This window comes from Pinus tabuliformis, chromosome X (genome assembly GCF_031772625.1).
Source record: "Pinus tabuliformis cultivar Carrire ecotype Pingquan chromosome X, CPIR1, whole genome shotgun sequence".
NCBI lineage: Eukaryota > Viridiplantae > Streptophyta > Pinopsida > Pinales > Pinaceae > Pinus > Pinus tabuliformis.
In genome coordinates, this window is record NC_142308.1 from 262384213 (window position 1) to 262409368 (window position 25156).

The window sequence follows — 25156 nt, forward strand, 5'->3', positions numbered from 1 at the left end:
GTGCTACGTACTTCTTTTGTGTATGTTGTTTTACTCTTTGTGTGTTGATTCTTATTGATGTTACAAATCTCTATTGATTGTTGTCAATGCCTTTTAAGTTTTTCAATTTATTTTCCATTACTGTTACAATGATGCTTTAATTTCTTAGTCACGAATCCTTGGTTGATATGAGATTGTAACCTTGCCCCTGCATATACGTTGCGCGTTACCTTGAAAATTGTACGCACCCGGATTGATGAATTAATGTAGGAAAGGGTTGAATAGTTTATTCACACTCGGACACCAACACCATTCTGTGGTCGATGTTGGACACCAAGCTCACTAAGTCCACAACTTTCCATCCCCAAACTGATGGCCAGACAAAGGTCGTCAACAGGATGATCATACACATTCTGCACATGTACAACTCAAAGCATCCACACACATGGGATGATAGCCTTCCCTATGTCCAGAACAGCTATAACCGGGCTCTCCACAGCTCGACTGTCCATAGCCCTTTTCAGGTGGGCTTGGGATTCCAACCACTATGTCCCATTGATGTGGCCATACCATTTGCAGCTACTTAGGTAGATTCAGCTCATGTCCAATCAGAAGCTGATAAGGCAAACAACTTCATTGAGAACATCCAACATATCCACCAGTAGGTCCATGACATTATGGAGAAATCAAATGCCAAGTACAAGCAGCGACATGATCAACATCGGGTGCCACACAATTTTCAGGTGGGCAACAAAGTTTGGTTGCATTTGCAGAAGGAATGCCTTACCGGAGCCTATCGTAAACTCAGACCACTCTAATATGGTCCTTACACCATTACCGAGGTTGTGGGAGATAATGAATTTGAGCTCAGCATTCCCCCATTCCTTGGCCTGCACCCAGTGTTCAATGTGGACTGCCTTCGACCATACTTCCCACCATCACTAGACACATTAGACATTGCAGAACAAATCACACCTACAGAGTTAAATCTAGATTGCATAGAGAAATCCACAACTGATCAGATCATGGACATGCAAATCAATAACACTCGCCAGCAGAAGATCCAACTGTATCAAGTTATCAAAGCAAGCCAACTCCTTCACCACGGCAAGTGGCTCACCAGGGACCAAGTTCAGCAGAAGTTTCCTCATCTCATGGAGGAACTCAACGCAATGGGGACCATTGCTTCCTAAGGGGGGAGGAATGATCCAAATTGATATTGGTGGCCACCCACTTGGATCCCCACCATTGTTTCTTTCAGTTTTTCAGTTTCCTTAATTATAGCACAATTTACTATTTTTAGCAGTTTTTCGGGTCCTAAACTTGCGGAGCCGTTTTGAGGCCCTAAATGACAGTTTTTTGACAATCTAATGCCGACAATTTTTTGTCAAAGATTGTATTTTTTGTCATGGTCCTCGGAGATATCTTTCCAACAGGTTATCATGCGCGTCAAAGGGAGATAATATGACCAAGTTGTGACCCGGGAAGTTAGCTGTCCAACTCACCCCAACGGGGCCCAAAAACTCTTGGTGTTACATCTCCTCGAGTTAGGGTTTTGGTTTTTTAGGGTTTTCTCTTATTGTTCAATAATAAAAAGGCCCTTGAGTCTCATTGTAATGGAGTTCAGAGGCATGTAGCCGCCACATCTCTTCTCAGAGATAAGCTACCATCGCCTAAGCTAGTCTTATTTCCATTCTGTTTGTAAGCATATTTCAGTATTTGATATTAATGAAATGAAGTTCTATTTCTACTGCATCTTTGTATTTATGGTTATATCTATAATTTGTTGCATTTCTGTTTAAATCTGGATCAGAAAAAATAAAAACTATTTTTTCAACTAGTATTTTCAATTTATCTCCCTATGGGTTTACTCAAATTTTGAGTGGCAACACTTGTTGGATGCAGAATTTGATTTCTCATCCAAGGAGTACCTATGTTACATACTTTCGATGGATCCCGCTACACAAAAAAATGAGAAATACATGAAAAGTGTTATTGCAATCACGTTTTTTCATGTATTTCTCATTTTTCGTGGAGTAAGGTCCATCGAAAGTATGAAACATGGGCAATCTTTTGATGAGGAACTAAATTTTGCATCCAATGAGTACTCCCACTCGAAATTTGAGTAAAAACTTAGGGAGATAAGTTGAAAATATGAGTTGAAAAAGTAGTTTTATTATTTTATTATTTTTTAATCTTTTTATTTTTTTACTCCAAAAATTGTGAATCATCCCCATGGTTGACATCATCATCTTGAATCTTATTGGTTTTTATAAAGTTTATTTTGGTTGTACAATTTTCTTAGGAGACCCATTTTAGACTTCAAAATTTCCCTAATGTGAATTATACTTGGTATCTGGTTTATTTGTTGCTTAGTTGTGTTCACTTAGATTAATGGATCGATATATGTGTGTGTGTGTGTGTGTGTGTGTGTGTGTGTGTGAGAGAAATTTTTAAATGGATGATATGTATGTTTAATTTTTTACTTGATGGTACCCATGTTATGTCACATTTCAACATTTGTGTCTTACTATCCTATACAACATCTCTTGGTGCAGTAACATGTTACTAGAAATGAAGAGGTATACAACATATACTTGAAAATTTAGTGAATAATTATGATTATTAAAATTTGGGAATAACATATTTTCATGGTCACATTATTCTTTCCTTACATATACTAAAAGGTTCATGATATTGCTCATTGCTATATGTTATATTAGCTGTCACTATTTAGAGTTTATTACATGATATGCTATTACTGGTAGATTTCCCTATGAAGCTTGCTTCTTCTTTAGCTCTCACTTTTCCTTGGATATAATAAAAGTCTCCAAGTTGTGACTAATGGTTACATGTTATGTTAAGTATCACTATTTAGAAGTAGTTTTATGATATATTGTTTCTTGGTTCATCATTGTTTTTCTTATAAACTCTGTAAGTACTCATTATCACTTGTTTGTCATCTGTTAAACAAGTACAATCTTAAAAAAATGCAATTCAATGCCAATTTAACTATACAATTATTGAGTTATTGTACCATCATTTTTTTTAACACCTAACATACCCTTCAAAATCTTCATATTATGTTATGTTTTTTTAAACTATCCTCGAACATTTATTAGATTTGTGGAAAATTTAGTGTTGAGTATATTGAAGCTAGGTCTTAATCCCAATTTTAAATAACCTTTGGAAAATTAGTTCCAACTTTTTAAAAATTTCGCTAAGTGGTTTTTTTTCCTTCTATATATTCTTAAGTTGACTTAGATGGGCCCAACCTTGTAAATTACAAACTAACATGAATATGATAGTATATTGAACCTAGTAGTTGTCAATTGGGATTATCTTGGGTGGTTGGGAAGAATTTATTGAATCCTCCCTACCTAGGTTCAATTTATGCAAGTGACATGATGGATGTTGATAGTATTAACAATATACATATATTCCTCATAGTCAAATCTATTTGAGATAAAAGTCTCTGCCGCAAAGACAAATATATCTTATACACTAATTTGATGTTTGAATCAACTATACTTTTAAAATTAAACGATTCTTATTTTATATTTAAATTAACAATTTTATTTATTTATTAAATCTTTCCCACTTAATAATCTTATTTTTATTTTAACATAATATTCACATAACATCATATATCATTTTTTTTAAATAATTTATATAAAAAATAATTTTAACCACTACCTAAAAATCATAGCAATTTTACAACTTTATGAAAACTATACTTCAATATTGTAGATTGTGTGACATGTCTAACCATAATTTGAGGCCACAGAATGCTAACATTTTGATGCCTTATCCATCCCAATGCATTTTGCATTTTTAGGTCCAATATTGTCAGGGATTCTCAATGGATGTCCAATGCAATGGATGTAGTTGCATTGATTTAATTTGTACATAATGGGTAGTTGCATTGATTTTGCGGTGGCATTGATCTTGTGGTCTTTTAACTGTGAATTTTGTCCCATTTAAGTTTTCCAATTTTGTTAAACTTTCTTAACACGTGTTTAAATACATTATTGTCCACGATTGGAATGTTCGTAAAGATAGTACACACTATTTTATGGTCTTTTTTATGGTCTTTATATTTAAGTTTCCAATTTTGTCAAGCATTCATAATGCCTTTTTAGATACATTATTGTTTTACACATTAATTTTATCTATTTTATGGCTTTATTATAATTTATTTCATATTTAGGTTTCCAATTTTGTCAAGCATTCATAATGTTTATCTACATGCATTATTGTTTCACATATTAATATTGTAGTGTAATTCTTCCATAATAGTTAGTGATATTGATTTTTTGGTTTTTTAATATGTTTAAGTTCGTTCTTTTTTTTTTTAATTTATATTTATGTGTATAGATTTTTATTGTTATATTAAAAATTATAATTATTTGTTATTTTTGAGTTTTGTTGAGTTTGATTGATCATTATTATTTATAATATCTAATAATATTTTAGCATTTTAGATATTTTAATAATAATTTTTTTTTGTGGGCTTGATTTATTATAGCTTTGAAGTTTGAATCTCATTGTTCACATAATACTTCACAACATAACGATCATCAATTGAGTTGTCCTAATAAAACGATTTGAATAATAATGTTGATGTAAAAAGTTATTTTTTTTTCTTATTCCTTTTTTACTTAACTACTGGCCTTTTTATAAACTATCATATTTTTAGTTATTATCATTTTTATAAAACTGTAGAGGGAAAATATTACTTCATTTTTTTTGAGATGATTTGACACATTTATGGCAAGCTTGAAGCCACAAAAGACCAAGAACTATAAAGTCACAAATAGTGATCCAATTTTGTTAAGGGTGCAATCTAACTATTAAATAGTTTAGTTTTTTTAGTTGGAACCCAATGATACAATTTTGGTAGAAATATGAATTTTAGTTGTTTTCAATGAATTTTTGAATGCACAAATGGATTTACTAACCTAAAAAGCCATGAGGAGCTTGAATTATGAAAACTACATAATTAAAACTTACCACTCAAAGAAATCATATCTAAGTTTTCCAATTTTATCAAGCATTCTTAATTCATGTCTAGATACATTATTGTTTCTTTATTTTTCATTATTTAAACAATTATAAAAATACTGCACATTAATATGTAGTGTAATTTGGTATCGATTTTGTAGTCTTTCATTGTAAATTTGGCTCATTTTTCTAAAGCAATCTCAATGTTTTTTTTGTAAGTTATGCATTGGTAATGCTACTTCATGGTCATGTCCAAGAATAACACCTTAATATGGTAGTGAATTGAACCGATTACTTAACATCTAGGAGTGCCTTAACAAGGCTTGATCACAGTCTATCCAATACCCAGTGGACAAGCAATCCCAATGCATGTCTAAATGCATTATTTTTTTTCTATTGTCCATTTTCTAAATGTCCATAAAGACATTACACATTAATAGTGTAGTGTAATTTGTCCATAATGACTAGTGGTATCAACTTTGTAGTCCTTTCATTGTGAATTTTGTTATATTGAAGTTTTCTTCTCTTCTTTTTTCTTTATTTATATACATTCTCATTGTTGCACAGAGAGGCACTATACAACCCAGTATGAAAGAGATATTGTAATGTCATGTTGTAAACATTTTGAGCCGAGCAAATTACATAAAAGTAAAAATATAAATTAAATTAAATTAAAAAGATAAAATAAAATAAAGTTAATAATTAAAATAAAAGGTAAAATAGCCAATTTAACCCATGGTTTTTCTAATGGCATTCTTAACCATGGTTTTTCCCATGGTATTCATCTCTAACGTAGCCTATTTAAAGGCATAAAATTCCAATGATTTTTTTCTATTTTCCAGATAGAAATAGTTAGTTTGGGCTTTGATTGTTATTTACGAATCCAAGGACAAAGTCTATCGAGCATTTGGAATTACCAATTTGTAACTTTAATTTACCACCATCATCCTGAAAAGATTATTTGTCATCTTTAGAAGATTATCTATGGAAAACTCTCAATAATGAACATCTCCTTAACCCACAAACTCTTCCCACCATTGTTTTCCACTATAAACTATCTCTTCCTTTGGATGTTGTTGAGCTTATTCAAGAAAGCATTCTTCATGAAAACCCTTAATTCTCAGAGTTTGGAAATTAATATATTGCATATCAATTCTCTCATAATGATACATTAGTGATAACTTGAGGAAGTGAGTAACATGCTGAGTGTTTTTTTTTTATTAACTAAATTTTGAGTTGTTCTCTTAGAATATTGTTTAAGATATTATAATACAAGAATAAATTATTAGTAACAAAAAGATCATTTAATTATGTGTATTTAGACATTAATTTACTTTCGATCTTATTTGATTACTGTAACTTAAAGTAATATATATATATATATATATATATATATATAGGCCTGGGTATGATGAAATTTTTGAAATTATTCTATTTAACATATGCCGAAAATTGAGGTTTCAAATATTTTATGAAATGGTGTTACAATTATAGCACTTCTTTTAAAGAATTTGCTTAATAATTTTAATTTTTAGTATAAAATAATTTTAATTTTACATTATTTTATTAATTAGAATTATCTGCAATGATTTTTTATATTTTAACATTTAAGAAAGGAGGTGTATGACATTGAGGGTTTAGAATTACCCATTTGTAATTTTAATTTACTATTGTCATTTTCAAGAGATTATCTACCAAAATTTACCATTGTCACTCTCAAAAGATTATTTGCGAGAAGCTCTAGTAATGAACATCTCATTGACCCAAAAACTCATTCAAAGTTGTTCTATTGGAATATTGTTTAAGATAATATATTAAAAAAAATCAAAATGTAGAAAAAATAAATTACCACTTTAAACTCAATTATCACACAATTGCACATGAGAATATGTTCCACATTTTTTTTGTCAAGTGGTTTCAGTTTATTACATTAGGCTTGACCTATGGCTTGAGAAACTCCTACCCAGTGGCATATGAGCCGTTAAAATCATTAGGAATCACACCCAGCCTAGGCCACACTGGCCCTTAACATGACTGGACCTTCACATCACACAGTGACTTAACAGTATGCCCCATCTATTATACCCCGTGAGCATATATTCCACATTTTAAAACAATTAAAATATATATATATATATATATGAAAATTTTACAAAATTCTTTTAAATATAAATGGAGAAAAAATTACACATATATATCATAATAGTTTTAATAAAAACTAATAATTAAACCAACTTAGATCCATCTTAACTCTAGATCTACCAAACACTCAAAAGAATCAAAATCTATTTTCACTCTAAAAAGAATTTGCACCTCAAAAAATTTGATCCATCTTAAAACTTAGTAAATCCAGAGCTAAAATAGATCTAATTACATTAAAATCCTAATTATATATTATTCTTAAATTCTAAAATTAATTTATAATTATGACTTATTATGATATCTGACATTAACTTTAACTTTTTAATTATTTTTTATTTATTTTTTTAATTATTTTTTATTTATTTTTATAGATTATTGAACCATTAAATTTGAATAATTATTTTATAGTATTTATCAATTTTAAAATATTAATTTTGGAAATTCACTTTTAGTTTTTTCTTTTAATTTATTAAAAATTATAAAAATAAGAATATATATTTTTAATCATAATTATATTTATATCACATATTATAATTATAATATCCATAATTATAAATTAATTAGATTATAATTATAATATTCATAATTATAAATTAATTAGATTATAATTATAATATCCATAATTATAAATTAATTTGTTATTATTATTTTTTAAAGACTAACTTAAATTTGTAAACCTACTTTTATCTACTAATTTTATAATATTGATTCCTGGCATAATTCTGACCTATTAAACCTAATAGTAAAGCTGCAATTTTAAAAACCAATAAGAGTAAAATGTTTACATCTTTCATCACAATCATAGCGATGCCATTAATTACACGACTCAAGGGACAAAACCATTCACTCAAACTGGTAACTCAATTTTTCCTAGACATTGCAGTGGGATTTTCAATCATTACAATCTAAATTTATATGTTTTGTAAATTATATAAATATGTTATAAATATGAATTAGAAAATATTAACTACATCATGTTTAAAGAATTTAACAAATATGTAAAATGGTAAGTCTGTTTGATGCATTAATTTGAGTGGTTAAGTATTGAGAATTACAAACCAGAGGTGTTGGAGTTGAGTTGTCGAGTTGATTGTCTTTATGATATTTTTAATATTTGTGGGTCTTGCTTGATGTTGCTATTAGGTTAAGTACAAAATAATATACATTGCTTACTTTATACTAAATACCATTGTTGGAATAAGAGGAAATGCCTGTAACTTCTTGGGGATCGACCTTCCAAAGAATATCAGGCGACAAGTTAATGACATCCCTAGATGTGATAACAAGAACACATTAACACAAGTGAGAGGTTAATGTATCACTAGAGAATAAAGATAATGCCTAGGGCATAGCTCTACATGCTCAAAATCAACCACACACTTAGAGGGATTTTACTAGTGGCCATCTTATTTCAAAATCAACCACACACTTGAGGGATTTTACTAGTGGCCATCTTATTTCTCTACTCCTTACATGTAGCCATGGTTGATCACATTAATCTAAGAGTTAGAGAGAGTGTGTTAAGGCCCAGAGAGTGTGTTAAGGCCCCTAGGGCTCTTATGTTAAGGCAATAACGAGTTTAAGTTGACTTAATGGTAGTTTACATCATGTCATTTAATCTCTTATTTATAGCATATAATAGATAAATGAAAGGTTTTATTTAGGATTAAATAGTATTTGGAGTCTTCATCTTCTTATTGTAGAAGGAATTTACTCTTGGAGTTGTTGTGTCTTTGTAGAGTTAAAGTCAAACAGTGTTATCTTTATTGTGTAGAGTATTAGAAATTCTTTAGTTCTATTGCCTTAGAATCTCTTTGGTCATTTATCATCTATTGATGAGTATCTCATAACCTCCACAACACATATTGAAGGAGGCCACTGATAAATCATGATAGAATTTTTTTTTAGTGATTTCTAAGAAGAGGATGTAGAGGGAAATCTTGGTAGAGAGAGAAAAAGGGGAGACAAATGGAGAAGATCTGGGAAAAAAAATGCTTAACAAACCACTCTCCATTATGTTGTAAAAAAAGAAGCTTGAAGACTAACAATATAAAAAACTAGTAAAAATGTTGCGTTTAATGATTCTTCATATACTAAATCCACAAACATCTCTCAAAATTTATTTTTAAACATAAAGAAAAACACTTTGAAAATAGTTTGGATAATTAGAAATCCATAATAATTTTGTAAAAACCATACTAAATGAAAAATTAAATTAGTATCTTTTAAAATTTGTCTAAATTATAATTAATCAAAAAATATTCTTTTAGTTAAATTTTGATTACATCAAATAGCTCGCGCTCCTGAGACCTAGCCGCCCCCTGCTGCTGGTTCTGGCCGCCGGCCAGCTTCGGCTCACTGGCTCTTTGCCGGAGGATTCAGCCTCTCTCCTGCGTGCCTGACGAACTGCTTCGGATCTTTCATTTCTTGAGTGTCTGCCTGCGAGGCCTGCGGCTGCTGCGCCCCATCGCACAGCCTTGCAGAGCCCTTCATGGAGCCCAGCGGGGGCTCTGCCCCCCCCCCCCCCCATACCCTTCCACCGGAGGTCTCGGCGTTCAAAGCCATGGTAGCTGCCAGCTCGAAACGCCCACCCTCAGCTAGCCAGCAGAAATTCATCAAGAAGCTCGATTCCATCCCAACGGTTGCCCTACCCGAAGAAGAAATATGCAAAGCTGCCATGAATCTAGCTGAGAAAGGGTTGATAGGCCAGTTTACGGGTCTCTGGCCATCCCCCAAGTCGGTGGAGGACTGGACACAAAGAAACTGGTCTCCCTTGATCAAAGAAGGGGTTAAAAGCTACTTCGTAGGCAAAGGATTCTATGTGTTCGTCTTCGAGAGCTCGGATGACAGAAGCCTAATCTTCAGAAATGGCCCCTATTTTATGGGACAGCAGGGGTTGTATCTAAACAAATGGTCCCCAGATTTCGACCCCTCTCAGGACATCCCCTCAGCAGTTCCTGTATGGGTGCGACTTCCCCATCTGCCTCTACACTGCTGGAACCAAAAAACTCTACAGATCATAGGCAACGTGTTAGGAAAGTATATAGATCAAGCAGTAAGGAAAGATCAGTACTCATGTGCCCGAATCTGCGTAGAAGTTGATCTTGAGGAGGGTTTTCCTGAAGCAATAAAGCTCTTGGTGGCTGGGTGGACCCACGTTCAGGAACTGGATTACGAACAGCTCCCCTTCAAGTGCAGATACTGTCATGAACATGGTCACTTTGCAAAGAACTGCAAGAAAAAGATCGAGGAGCAGGCAAACAAAACAAATGAGGACCAGTGGACTATAGTCCAAAAAACCGCCCGAAAAAAAAAAGGAAATGGCAAAGGCAGCTTGTCCAGAGCTCCAAGCGGTTTCAAGCCCAATCAAGAAAAGGAAGTAACCCCGAAAGGCGTAGAAAAAATCCAGACTATCCCTTCTACCTCGACTCAGGAAAATCTGGAGCACACAACAGACCCATCCCCCATCAAAGAGGGGGAAGAAGCTCCACAAGTCGAGCCTACGCAACGAAGCCCCTCCAGCCCCTCATATGCTGATGTAACAAGGAAAAAGCCAGAAGAAAGCTCAGGTTCTTCAGAGGATGAAACCTTTGAGCGACCTTCCAAAAGAGTAGGCAGGAAATCTCGCAAAGAGCTAAGGGAAGAGGAGGTCCAGCGACTCAAAGTCCAAGGTAGCCAGGCCACCATAGAAATGACCATGGGAAGAAACACTAGACCTAGGCCTTCGAAGGGAGGCCACACTCCCTTCCTCAAGTAAATGATGAAGCTCGCCTCTTGGAATTGCAGAGGACTGGGGAACGCATCCAAAGCTGACGCAATCATGGACCTTCTGAAAATAGAACCTTCAGATATCCTCATGCTCCAAGAGACGAAGATAGAAAGGGGTGCTCTTCTAGATATCAGAAAAACAAAATGGAAGAAAAGCGCAGGCAAAGCAGTTAGTTCAAGAGGATCCTTCGGAGGGCTGGCAACTCTCTGGACCAAAGACTTATTTCAGCTAAAAAAGTCCCATGAAACCCAGCACTGGATCTTCACGGAGTTGTCACACTGTACAAGTAAGTTGTCCATCTCTTTGTTTAATCTATATGTTCCTGTCACATATTCTGAAAAACGAGATTGTTGGAACTCCCTCTCAGCTTTCCTTGAACAACATAATCCAGACAATATTATCATAGCAGGTGACCTCAATATAGTTCTGAAAACAAAGGAGAAAAGGGGTGGATCTAGCAGCGGAGATCCAATGTTGGCTTTTGTCGAAGAGCTCTTACAACAATGGGATTTAATAGACTTTACCCCAGTGCATAGCCTATTCACTTGGTCCAATAATAGATCTGGGCCAGATCACATTGCTGCCCGCCTGGATCGATTCCTGGTTCAAAGTTCGATCATGTTGAACAAAAAAATTATCAATACCAAAATTCTACCCAAGCTCACCTCAGATCACAAGCCGATTCAGCTTCTCCTAGAAGATGAAGAAAATCTGGGGCCCCTCCCTTTTCGCTTTAATCCTCTATGGATCGAGAGGGAAGGATTCATCGACATTGTGAAAGAATCTTGGGCCAAACCTATCTCTGGATCTTCAAGTTTTGTCTGGGAGCAAAAACTCAAGGCTACAAAGTATGCATTGAAGGATTGGATAAGGAAACCAGCCCCCAATCCAACCAATACAAGAAAAGAAGCAGTGCACACTTTGGAGAACCTGCAAGATGATATGGAAAGTAAAGAGATCACAGCAGAGCTGCTGGAGCAAGAAACAAAGGCCCAATGCTCAACCTATCGAGCCTTAAGAAAAGAAGAAGAATACTGGAGAATCAAATCCAGAAGTCTGTGGTTAAAAGCAGGGGATCAGAACACCTCCTTCTTCCACAAACAATATAGAGCTCGGTTGTCTAGGAACCACATCTCAGAAATAAAAACAGCAGATGGCCAAGTTAGACAGGGCTTCACCCAAGTTAATGAGGCCGCAGACAGTCATTTTAGGAAATTATATAGCGAGGAACCTCAAGACTGCGAGGAGGAGATAACAGATTTCCTCTCTAATATTCCCCAACTGATCAGACCTGAAGATAATGCCGTTCTCATCAGCAAAGTCACTGAGGAGGAAATAGTCAAAGTCATCTGGTCTATGGAACCTAATAAGGCCCCTGGTCCAGACGACTTCACAATACACTTCTATAAAGTATGCTGGAACATCATCAAAGCTGATCTTCAAAAAATGATTAAAGGCTTCATGAGGAAAGCAAAGATTAGCGAAGGCACCAACTCCACTTATTTAGCCTTAATCCCTAAAGAATCTAACCCGAAAACTTTCTCAAGATTCAGACCTATATCGCTATGCAATGCATCTTATAAGATTCTGGCTAAACTTCTTGCAAATAGGATCAAGCCTCTGTTAAAAAGGCTAATCTCCAGTCCCCAGGGAGGATTTGTGGAAGGTAGGCATATTCTTGATAATGTTATTCAGGTCCAGGAGACAATCCACTCCAGCAAACAGAGAAATGAGAAAGGTATGGTGATAAAGTTAGATATGGCAAACGCATTTGACAGAGTAAACCGCTCCTTCCTCTTTAAAGTTCTCCTTACCTTTGGCTTCTCGCCCCATTTTTTCCATCTCATTAAAGCCTGTATTGAAAATCCCTGGATCACCCCTCTAGTCAACGGATGCCCTTCCAATTTCTTTCAAGCCCAGAGAGGCATCAGGCAGGGATGCCCTCTCTCCCCCTTCCTGTACATTTTAATGGCTGACTCCCTTAGCAGAAATCTTACTGCTGAAAGATCTGTTGGCACCCTTCCTGGACTCAAACCCTCCCCTGGTGTCGATCCCCTGAACCATGCACTTTTCGCAGACGATTCTCTTCTTCTTGGAGGCGCTTCTTCCAGAATCGCCAAAGTCTTCGACTCAGTTCTCAAAAGCTATTGTAGAGTCTCCGGAGCGCAGGTCAACAAAAACAAGAGCGAAATCTACACCTGGAATATTGATAATCAAGAGCTAACAGGTATTTCGTATGCCCTGGGGTTTAGAGGCCATACCCGATGGGATCGATTCAAATATCTAGGTCTTCCTATCACAAATGGGCATAACAGGAGGTCACTCTGGTCAGACATCATCTGCAAAATTAAATCAAAGATAGCAACATGGGGCGGCTTCTGGCTATCTAAAGGGGGCAAAGTCATTTTAATTAAGTCTCTTTTATCTGCGCTTCGAGTCTATCAGGGAGCATTCTTACTAGCCCCCAGAAACGTTATGGATCAGATCTCTAAGCTCTTAAGAGACTTCTTATGGCAAGGAGGGAAAGGTAACGAAAGGAAGATGCATTTAGTCAATTGGGACTTGGTTAAAAGGCCAACAACAGAGGGTGGCCTTCAGATCCGCGATCCATCTCTAGTCAACCTTGCGCTCGGAGGCAAACTCCTGTGGAAATTGGTTAACGAACCCAAGCATCCGACCAGTGCCATTCTGCTGTCTAAATACGCTCAGAATTCGTCTCTCAGCAACTTGCAATTCGAGCCTCCTGTCAACAGTTTGCAGGTATGGGCTCTCTGTTGCAAAAGCAGCTCATTCTTTAAAAAATCGCTTTATAAAGTCCCAGGCAATGGTAAGCGAATCAACCTGTGGAAGGATCGAATCATGGGGCGCGACCCTTTGGAGCAGATTGAGGAAATAACAGAGCTCAGAGTTTGGATGATGAGCGCAGGCATCAATAGGCTTCGCGATCTCTCTATATGGGATCACTGAGGAGAGTGGGCTGGGTGGGATCTCCACGACGCCCCTGGCTGGTTATCTACATAGAGAAATCAATTAATCGAACTTCTGGAAGAATCGACGCCTGAGAATTGGCATATAAAAGATAGTTGGGCATGGGGGCAGACAGGCGTTTACACTACTGCAGCTGGTTACAAAGCCCTTCAGGAATTAAGGAACAGCAACCACAATCCAGCCTTTTGGAAGCGAGTATGGGACAATCTTGCCCTCCCAAAAGTAAATTTTTTCTTCTGGACATTGATTCATAACAAAATTTTAACAGGTGACAATCTGGAGAAGAGGAATATAGCTGGGCCTCACAGGTGCGCGCTATGTAGAAGCAACCAAGAAACAACCCAACATTTATTCTTGGACTGTCATTATGCTAAGGAAACGTGGGGCCTCATCCTATTGGGACTACAGATTCCCTCCTCACCCTAGTGTTCTGTAGCTGACCTTTTTGCCTCTTGGAACAAGCACTACCCGCAAATCATTCCCATTAAATCCTTTTGGAACAAAGTCTGGACAGCCATTCCAAAATTTGTCTGCTGGCAGATTTGGTTGGCCCGCAATGATCAGATCTTCAATGGACATCAACTCTCCCCTCTCCAGGTTGTAGCTAAAGCCAAAGCCTTCCTTTTGGAAGTAGCCCAACAATAGTTTCATAAAGAGGATCCTCTTCTCCTCCCTGAAGAAAGGAGATGGCTATGCCCCCTGGAGCCTTCTCCTCGAAAATCCCCTCTCACTCCCCAAACAGCAAATCCGGAATGGCACAGAAGAGACTCCGAGGACACTTTCTCAAACTGGTGGAGATCCAAAAAGCTAACCACAATCTTCTTTGATGGGGCCTCCAAAGGAAATCCCAGGACTGCTGGTGCAGGAGGGATCATTTATTCCACAGATGGGACACTAAAAGACTGTTTTTGCTGGAGTTTAGGCCAGAAATCCAACAACCAAGCTGAAATTTATGGCCTTCTCAAAGCCTGCCAAATAGCAAGAGATCAGGGTGTAAAAGAGCTGCAAGTTTTTGGAGACTCCGAGATCCTAATAAAAAAATTAAATACGGAAGATCTTTTTAGCAATGCTGCTTTAAACAAAATCCTGGGCAGATTGAAAAGAGTGTTGCAAGAATTCAACACCTATAAGTTCTACCATATCCTCAGAATCTTGAACGGTGAAGCTGATCAAATGGCGAATAAAGGATGCTCTCTCTCGAAAGGGCAGCTGATTGTAAATGGCAACATCTCCTTCCAAATACCATGAAATCGATGTAATCCAAAATCTGAAGCAGAAGGATGCTCTCTTTGTAATCGGGGCTGCCATGGCAAAGTCCCCTCTTATCTTTTCCACGTAAATAAAATTGATAACCGTTTCAGTTAAAAAAAAAAATTGATTACATCAAACAAAATTGAAAAACAATATAAACTACATTTAAAAACTTAGTTACTTCCTAAGAAACATTTTCCTCTCGTAATAAACCATTGTACATCAAAACCAAGGAAGGTGAGAGGTACGAAATCCCATTGAAATGGAGAAAACCCCTTCAAAAATGAATGAATCAATGTTAGGGTTGATATCTCTTTTATATTGTCTCAACTTTACAATATATCTATTCGTGTACTTTCTCTTAACGGTTTTGGAAAAAATCTTTATCCAAAATGTAATACTAAAAACCAACGTGACAGATTCGGGACCAGCGTTGACTGGCACTTTTTTTCCTAAATAGTTTATATTTTTTTGAAAATTTCATACTTTACCAAAAATAACAAATTAACGACCATTTCAACGTAGTCCCTAAATTATCATTAGCAAATATAGGTAATGCAAAGAACCATTTATTAAAGTTATTTAAGTGGCATAGTTGTTTGGTGGTTATTATCTTTATTATTAAAACTTGATGTTTATTATTTCTTTATAAAATACAAATTAATATATATATATAGATATATATATATTTTTTTAAGGAGGGTGTTTATGAGTGGGAGTTTTTATTAAGGCCAATTTATATGATAGGGGTTGTGAATCTTATTTTACTTTGTACGTGAAATGTATTTTTTTCACTTCATTAATTATGGTACAAGTCTGTCACAAGTTTGCACAAGGTTAAACATTATTTGAATATAGTAGGTCACATAGCTAGATATAGAAGGACTCAGCAGGATAATTATCTCAGATTTGTAAAACTGGAAGAAAAACTTAAGGTGGAAGAAGATCAGTTGACTTTTTTTTGTTTTTTAATTGAGGGTCTAGATTGATTCTCAAGGGAATATGCTCAACATATGCTTAGTCTTGATGATTATCAATGGATTTAGGGTATTAAAGAGTTTGTTAGGTTGCATGGACTGTTAATAAATTAAAAAAAAATAGATTCGTGCCATGTGGCTCCCCGCCCACCAATCTCCTAAGGATTTGAGATTATTATAATTCTAATAAGTTCCTCCATGATAAGTTCCTCATTTTTATTTATAACATTCATTTATAATTCCTTCTTTTTCTTAAGTTAAAGTTGACCCATAACCTTTTTATACATGGTTAATCACGTAAATGTGTGCAATAGTAGGACATTCTTAGTGTTGCAATAGTTTTTTGGTTATATTTATGAAGCCTTGGGTTATATCAACCGCATTAATATTTTTAATTTGGTTGTACTAGTTTGTAATTATTACTATTGTTAATAAAGTTACGTTGTTGAACTCTTTCTTTCTCTTTCACACACACACACATAATGTGAAGGTGACAAAAACTAACATGACTCAGTCGTCAAGATGATTATCATTGGTTACTATCCATGAATGTATATTCACTCATCACTCTTGTTCAAAAAAACTTACCCACTTAAAATAACTTGTTCATGGTTTGCTAGGGAGTATACATCTGTTTTTGTCAAATGCCTCTAGGTTGTTAACTTGTTTTCTTATGTTCAAAGAAGACATGTTCATAGAATCAAAATTAGTGTTTCAATATAAAGAGTATTTATAAAAAATACCACTATTTCATAAGCACAACTGAACCATTTTATTTTTTACCATTTTGAAGAGAATGATATTTTTCTAATAAGATTATGAAATTTTATTATTTAAAATGTATTTTTAAATACATTAATAAATTATAATATATTAATAAAAAAAATCAAACTTACTATTTAAAAAATTCTCTTGGACCAAATCAATTCAAAAATATATTTTAAAAAAAACATTAAATAATTCAACTACAATATATTAAAAATATATTAATTTTATTTTAGAAAAAATCAATTCAAAAATATATTTTAAAAAAACATTAAATAATTCAACTACAATCTATCTCACATTATCAATATTGAAAATATAATAATAAATTAATATATTTTAGATAATATATAATCTTAATTTTATATATAAAATAAAATATTACCCAACCATATATATTTTAACTAATATAGATGACCATTACAAATTAAATAATATTACAAAAGTTACAAATAATATTAATATAATGCTATCACAATGTGTGTCATAGGATTATAATAATAATATCACATCCAATCAAAGGCTGGGCAACTTTGTAGCGTCCACCATAATTCTTGTATATTCGTTTTCAATAAATAGAAAGCTTTTGATAGCAAAACTAAATATCTCCTAAGTGCGACTCGTGAACATTATCTATTTGACTCGTGAACACTATTTACACTAACATTATTTATTTTCAAATCGGGAATATATATATGGTATTAATATTAATATTAATATTAAAATATACAATATAATAATTGGTTTGTCATCCATGAAATTAAATATATCAATTTGAAAAATCAAATCCTATTCATAATATTGATGAAACCATACAATGAAAAATCAAATTCTATTCATAACATTAATGAAACCATACAGTGAGGTATTTCTTTGTGCTAAACATATAAACATAAGTTGCTAGCCCTTTGACCTAGGACTTTGATTTTGCTAGTAGTGCATATCTATTTAAATCTCTTTGATTTTGCTAGTAGTGCATATCTATTTAAATCTCAATGTTATCATTGAGTAGAATATGATTTGGAGCCATACATGTTAATGTTATGACATTATCAGCTTTTTATTGAGTTTTTTTGGGATATTTTTATTATCATGGATTATGATATTAATATTATAAATTATTTTATATGGCATCAAATTTAGTGTTTTTTAGGTATTTTATTATCATAAATTATGATATTAATGTTATAAATTATTTTATATATGGTATTATTTTTTTTTCAACATATTCAATTTATGGAAAATAGTTTGTTGGGATATTTTTATCAACACTACTTAATCATTGAAAAGTATAGTTTAACAAGTAATACTTGAATATTGGAAAATTTAGTGATTGGTAGTCATTCTTTGATTTCTACTTTTCACTAACCCCTATAAAGTTTCCTCATCTTTTGACTTACCCTTAGAAAATTTTCTCAATTTTTCTTTATTTTCTTTTTTCTCATCCTTTGGCTGACCCCTAGAAAGATTTCTCATCTTTTTTTTTATTTATGACCGCATATGGTCAACCTCATCTATGGTTTCCATAAAAATAAATAAATAAATAATTGTAATATATATTCCCATCACTTTTTTAGTTGTAGATTCGGCTCACCAGGGTACTTAAGGGAAGGGGAATACTTAATGGAGTAGTCGTCTATGGAAGCGAAGGAATTGCCCCAACAATCAAAAGTGGCCCCCAAAAAATTTCAAAAAATCTTGTAGAGGAAGTGTTTGAATAATGTTCTTGATGGTGGAAATGGATTCAACGCCATCAAAAACTTCAATGACCTAAAATTATGAATTTTAATAGCTTTTACTTGGATTTACAAAAATTCTAGTGGGATTTTTTCAAAATATAACCGGAATTTCCATAACTTTCAAGGCAAAAAAAGCATAATTGTTAGACTACTACATACTTAATAAAGGAGGAAGAACCTCTATTATACTCACACTAACACTAGTATAATAACATGTTATTTGTGTAAACAATATGTTGATTTTTTAATAATAATTATAATAATTTATTTATATGTTGAATTTTTATTAATAATTATAATAATCTATTTTTAAGTCACCACTAAGCTAGAAGCCAAGATGGTCTATGAGACTTTCTTGTTTGTCAAGAAACCCTTATGATTTTAAACTTGTGATTTCTTAAGCAGATACATATGCTCATAATCATTAGGTCCACTAAAACTATACCTTAACAGATTTGAAATATAAAATAATTATGTCAATCTTAAACACTATCTTTTAAATGAGAAAAATATCCGATAATTTTTTTTAAATATATATTCCCAATTAAAAAAACATACAACAACCCTATTATTAATAAATAATTATTATTAAAAATATAAATTTACATAATTATTTATAATATTATGTAAATAAATGTGTAATAATATGCGAGGTTCAACCTTTCAAGTCAATACTCGAAAGAGACAAGCAACTTCAAAATTATAATAAAAAAGAGTATTGGAATTATAATTTTTGTGTGCAAGAATGTGCAATGTTCAACATTTCCAGTACATGTTCTCAGAAGAAACTTCACAATTATAATAAAAAAGAATATTGGGATTTAGATTTTTAAAATGAAATTTGTTAGCCACTGGGAGAGATATAGAAAATTTCGAAAATAAAAATTAATTATGGGGTAGGTTTAATATTTTATGTTTTTTTCAGGATAGAAAAAGCATAATTGTATTTATATAAGAAATATAAAAGAGTCAAAATGTACATTCATCCGAAACATAGAAATATGTCTCATGGATCTGAAATGCAAGATCTAAAACTGCAGATAACAGAGCCATATTTTAAAAAGAAACAAGATCAGGCCTATGTAAATCGCTGAGATTAATATTTTATGTTTTGTTATTTCCAGAAGTCTAAATAAACATTATAAATTTATTTCAATCTTAATTAAACATTATAAATTTATTTCAATCTCAATTTTTTAAATTTAATATATTTAAGAAATTAGAAAATAATTTTATTAATGTTTAAAAATAAAATATATTTTTAATAACAAAATATATTTTTAGTAGTAAAATTTATGTCAATGCATGTGAAAAAATCTATTTTAAATAAATTTAATTATTAATATTAAAATCTATATATATAATAAAAATTATATCAATGAATGTGGAAAAAAACTATTTTAAATTTTTAATCATTTAGATAATGATTCTTCAACCATATTTATTTTTATAAATGGTAATATTCAAACAATGATATCATAAATCTACTCTAAAAAGTCTCATTTATAGACCACTATCAATAATAACATGTTCACATATAAAAAGGATAAAGTTTCATTGGTAAACAACTCTCAATAATAACATGTACAAATACAAAAATGATATTGATTATTATCAAAATTTCAAATAACAAAATTAGCTAGAAACTCCAAAAGAGTCTCACTGCCCAAAATAACATATACAAATACAAAAATGATATTGATTATCATCAAAGTTACACACAACAGTAATATTTTCATCAAAGGGGAGCTTTCTAGGCTGGATATGTATCACTTTTATTACTCCTCATACATCAATTTCCAATAAATTTAAGGTTGGCCCCAAGAGTGCGACCTGGTAACAACATACAGGCCTTACATAAATACAAACACCCCACGTGAACAGGCTCAACCTAATCATGAAACCCGCTGCAATCAATCACACTTTGATTTTTAATTTCACAATTTCTATATGGGGTCAAGTTGGGTGGCTGGACAGCGAAATCCAGATCTTGGGTTCTGGAATTCAATGTAGAAACTTGTCTGTTTCACTGCCAGCCCCGCTGCCCTTGCCTGCCAGCCATTGCAGAGTCTTCCCGGCAATCGAGAACCATTTTTGCTCATCCCCTGCGTTAGAGCTAGTAACGGGAAGCAGAGTATTGTTGTTTCGGGTGCTGCGAGATTGAAATCTGGTGATGCCAGTGATCTCAGACATGGATCTCTTTTTGTCGATTTCAGCAGATGACGGTGAATTCTCAGTTGTTGATCTGCTGCTCTTTGTTTCTGCGAAGCCCATGCGCCCGCTCTCGGTTGTGATCATTTGGGAGCTCAGGAACAAGAGATCCGAAGGCTTCCTGTCGCTCCAGCGATGCTGCGACATGACATCCGACACGACAATACGATGAGCAAACCGACGCGCAAATTGCAGCTTCTGCGACTCCTCGTCGGCCTCTGTGAGCAAAAGCCCGTCCTTTCTCCCGCTGCCGAAACACCCAATGGATCCCGCCGCTTCCGACAGCCGAGCGCTCGCGTACTGTTGCCTGTTTTCCACTCTCAATCCCGAGGACTCAGACTCTGCTCCTGCCCCCGTTGCCGCCGCCGCCGCCCCCACCCCGTCGTCTTCTCTCTGCACGAACACTTGCAGCAGCTGAGGCGCCCTGTCCTCGATTCCTCCCTTGGCCGCTTCGACATTTTCGTCATGTCGATAGACCAGAAGCACGTCCTGGGGTTCGACCTTGTGACGACACAAGGGGCAAGTGGAGTGAGATTCAAGCCAAGTATCCACGCAGTCCACATGAAACGCATGGCGGCACTTGGGCAGCAATCGCAGGACCTCGGAACCTTCGAATCTGCTCAGACAAACCGCGCACTCTAGCCCCTCTTTCAACCCCTGCAGCGAAGCGAATTTGAAGACCGGAAGCGCGTCGATGACCGAACGCTCAACGCCGGAATCCTTTCTGGACAAATTGCCTGACGAAAAACCCGGCCGCGCTCGGTTGGCGCTCCCATGGCCGCCGCCGCTCCGCTCATTTCTGCTCGCCACGATTTTGCAGTGCTTGGCATATAAAAGCAGAAGAAACGTCAAGGTAAACATGGTCGTTAAAACGACGATTGTTACCGCTATGCTGGAATGAAACGACATGGCTAAGGCCGGGCCAGGGCCGCCATCGCCCGGGTCATCGGACCCGACGGGACCGTTCGGCTGCGCGGATCCCTCACACAAAATCCATACCAAAAATACGAATAAATACGCATGAATCTTCGCCGTCTCCATGACTGCATCTCACTCCCAATCCTTCAATTGAAACATTTTTCTGGAGCCCTGCACAAATTCAGAGAACAGAAATACAGAAAAATCCCAGATCAAAACCACAGATTTCCGCCGTGCACAGAGGAATTTGGGATTATTATCGTCTGGGCTCGGTTATCTTTCTCCCACATTTATCCCGTACGCCAACCACCCATCGAAATCTGATCTCGTCACACACGGGTATTGCTTGGTTAGCGATGCGGATTGCAAACTTGTAAAGAGATTGGTGGCGACGACTTTTAACAGTTGGGCCAGAACGACACCGACGCTCGGTGTATGTGCAGGGAAACACCAATTCTTTGGTTATAAAATTCATCTTATAGTTTATAATCCGTGTCTGCTGGCTTGTCTGGTTGAATTAAAGAGCCTCGCTGTTCTGCTAACTTTGTCGGTTAAACACTACGCCCATTGACTTCCTTGAGTCTGTAAAAATTCCTTTAGACTTGGTTTGTACGATTGGTTTGTGGGAGGGAGTGGGGGGTTGAGTTACCATAACCATTAAAGTTAGGTTCTAGTTCCTTGTAATTAGTGATGGGAGGGCACATTCTAGTTCACCCTAATTAACGGTATTTGTTTTTTTTAAGTATTTTTTTTGGTTGTATTTTTTTGGATTACATTTGGGTTTATTTCTGTCTAGAAGTGTGGTCAATATTTTTTTTTGGGAGAAAATATCTTATTTTCTAACTCATGATCACTTAGAAATTTATGACTATTTAGAAGTTTACAGTAAAGAGGTTAGCTAAAAGTCTCTAACTTGAAGTAGGTAGGTACAGTGTGAAAGAGGTCTTTAACTTGAAGGAGGTAGGTTACCTTAGTTTGAAAGAGGTGGGTGAGAAACTTTTTAACTTGAAAGAGGTGTGTTATTCATTGAGGTTATTAAAGAATTTTAATATAAATAGTTATAGGTGTTGCTCAAGTTAGGTTGACTGGACCTTTACAAATAGGTTAGTTTGGAGGAACATGTCACTGTACCCGTTGAACTTAAGAAAGAAACTTAATGTAAATAGTTATGAGTGTTCATCAAGTTTTGTAGTTCCACCAAGAGGCCCACCACTTGAAGGAGGTTGACTGAAGGTTTACAAATAGGTTAGTTTGAAAGCGGTTGGTGAGAGGAGCATGTAATTGGAAGGAGGTCAGTTACCTATTGAAGTTAAGAAAGAACCTTAACGTAAATAGTTATGGGTGCTCATCAAGTTTTGTAGTTCGAACAAGATGCCTACCACTTGAAGGAGGTTGAGTGAAGGTTTACAAATAGGTTAATTTGAAAGAGGTTGGTGAGAGGTTTATAACCCGAAGGAGTATGTTACCCATTGAAGTTATGAAAGAACCTTAATGTCAATAGTTATGGGTGCTCCTCAAGTTTTATAGTTCCACCAAGAAGCCTACCTCTCGAAGGAGGTTGATTGAAGGTTTACAAATAGGTTAGTTTGAAAGATATTGGTGAGAGGTTTATAACTCGAAGGAGGTCTGTTACACATTAAAGTTATGAAAGAACCTTAATGTCAATAGTTACAGGTGCTCCTCAAGTTTATAGTTCCACCAAGAGGCCTACCACTCAAAGGAGGTTGATTGAAGGTTTACAAATTATAGGCTAGTTTGAAAGAGGTTGGTGAGGGGCTTATAACTCAAAGGAGACCTATTACCCATTGAAGTTATGAAAAAACCCTAATGTAAATAATTTTGGGTCCTCCTCAAGTTTTATAGTTCCACCAAGAGCCCCACCACTTGAAGGAGGTTTGTTTACTAGTTTACCCATTTAGCTCTTGAAAGAGCCCTAATGAGTTCTCCTTGGAGTTTATAGCTATAGAAATTATCAATCAAAAAGCTAGAATGCAAACGAGGGAAAGGTTAGGAAGTCATTGTCACAACCAATGTCAGGTAGGAAGAGGTAAGATTTTATAATTGTAAAAATTATTCTAAGATGCTACAAAACAGGCTATCAACAAGGGTCATAAGCAATTTTTATAAGCAATGTAGGATAATAGAAATGAGATTTTTATAGAAACTATTCCAAGGCTATATACAGACAAACAACACTTATGAGCAATGTGAGATAGGAAGGAACTTGGAGATTTTATAGTCGTATAAACTATTCCAAGACAACACTACACACACACATACAAATGAATAAGGTTGGGAAGTCATTGTCACAACCAATGTGAGATAGGAATGGATAAGATTTTCTAATTGTAAAATTATTCTAAGATGCTACAAATAGGTTATTAACAAGGGTCATAAGCAATATTCACAAGCAATGTAGGATAAGAGAAACATGCTTTTATAGTCATACAAACTTTTCCAAGACAACACCACACACACACACACAAAAGCAAACAATCCTTATGACCAATACTGAGATAGGAAGAAACTTGGGGATTTTAAAGTCATATAAACTATTCCAAGAGAACACATTGCGCGCACACACACAGAGAGAGGTAATCCAAATAACCAATGTGATATAGGAAGTAACTTGGAGATTTTATAGTCTTATAAACTAATCCAAGACAAAACAAGTTAGGCAATGCACATAGGGGTTGTAGAGAAAGCCTCACAACCAATGTGGGATATGAAGAAGGAATATTTCAAAACTGTAAAAATAATCCCAAGATGCCACAAGATATGTGACACACATGTGCACACGCACGCACACACACACACACACACACACACACACACACACACACATCAAGAATTAGTCCTCATAGCCAATGTGCAAAAGGAAGGAAATATTTTTAGTCAGAAAAACTCTTCGAAGATGCCACAAGATAGGAAACACAAGGCACATAGAGGAGGGAATGGAATCCCTAATGAACAAGCATAATCCCCAACACTTGTTCTATCCTTATTACAAATTTACTTGTTCTTGGTGATGGATGGAGAGTCCACTCAAAATGTTGGGCGTTTCTGATATACTTACATATAGTTTACTTAAAGGACTTTCAAGGAATGAGCATAATGATCACCTTGCAACTAATAATCCATTATGTTACTAAAGGGAGCATTACGCCCATGGACATTGTCATTGTAAAAAGGCTTATGGTATATTAGGGGTAACATTGTTTTGCAAACTAATCTTCACAATCAATGCAAAATATCAAGGAATCCTCAAAAGTGAATTGTCCCAACAATTTCAGTCCATTGTAAGAAAAAAATGAGGAGTTCCATTTAAAAGAATAATTGAGGACTTGTTAAAAAACCTTTAAAGTTGGTGGCATTTAAGTGCTTTTATAAGGATCTCTTATGCTACTAAAATT

At 34.8% G+C, this 25156-nt stretch overlaps 1 protein-coding gene across 1 annotated transcript; it reads right to left on the reverse strand.

Annotated features, from left to right (window-relative positions):
* Positions 1-20286: 20286 nt before the first annotated feature.
* Positions 20287-22184, reverse strand: LOC149139386 (RING-H2 finger protein ATL43-like). Its single transcript, XM_089447309.1, has one exon. The coding sequence runs from the start codon at positions 21864-21866 to the stop codon at positions 20619-20621; it is 1248 nt and encodes a 415-aa protein (XP_089303435.1). The 5' UTR covers positions 21867-22184; the 3' UTR covers positions 20287-20618.
* Between the last annotated feature and the right edge of the window lie 2972 nt (positions 22185-25156).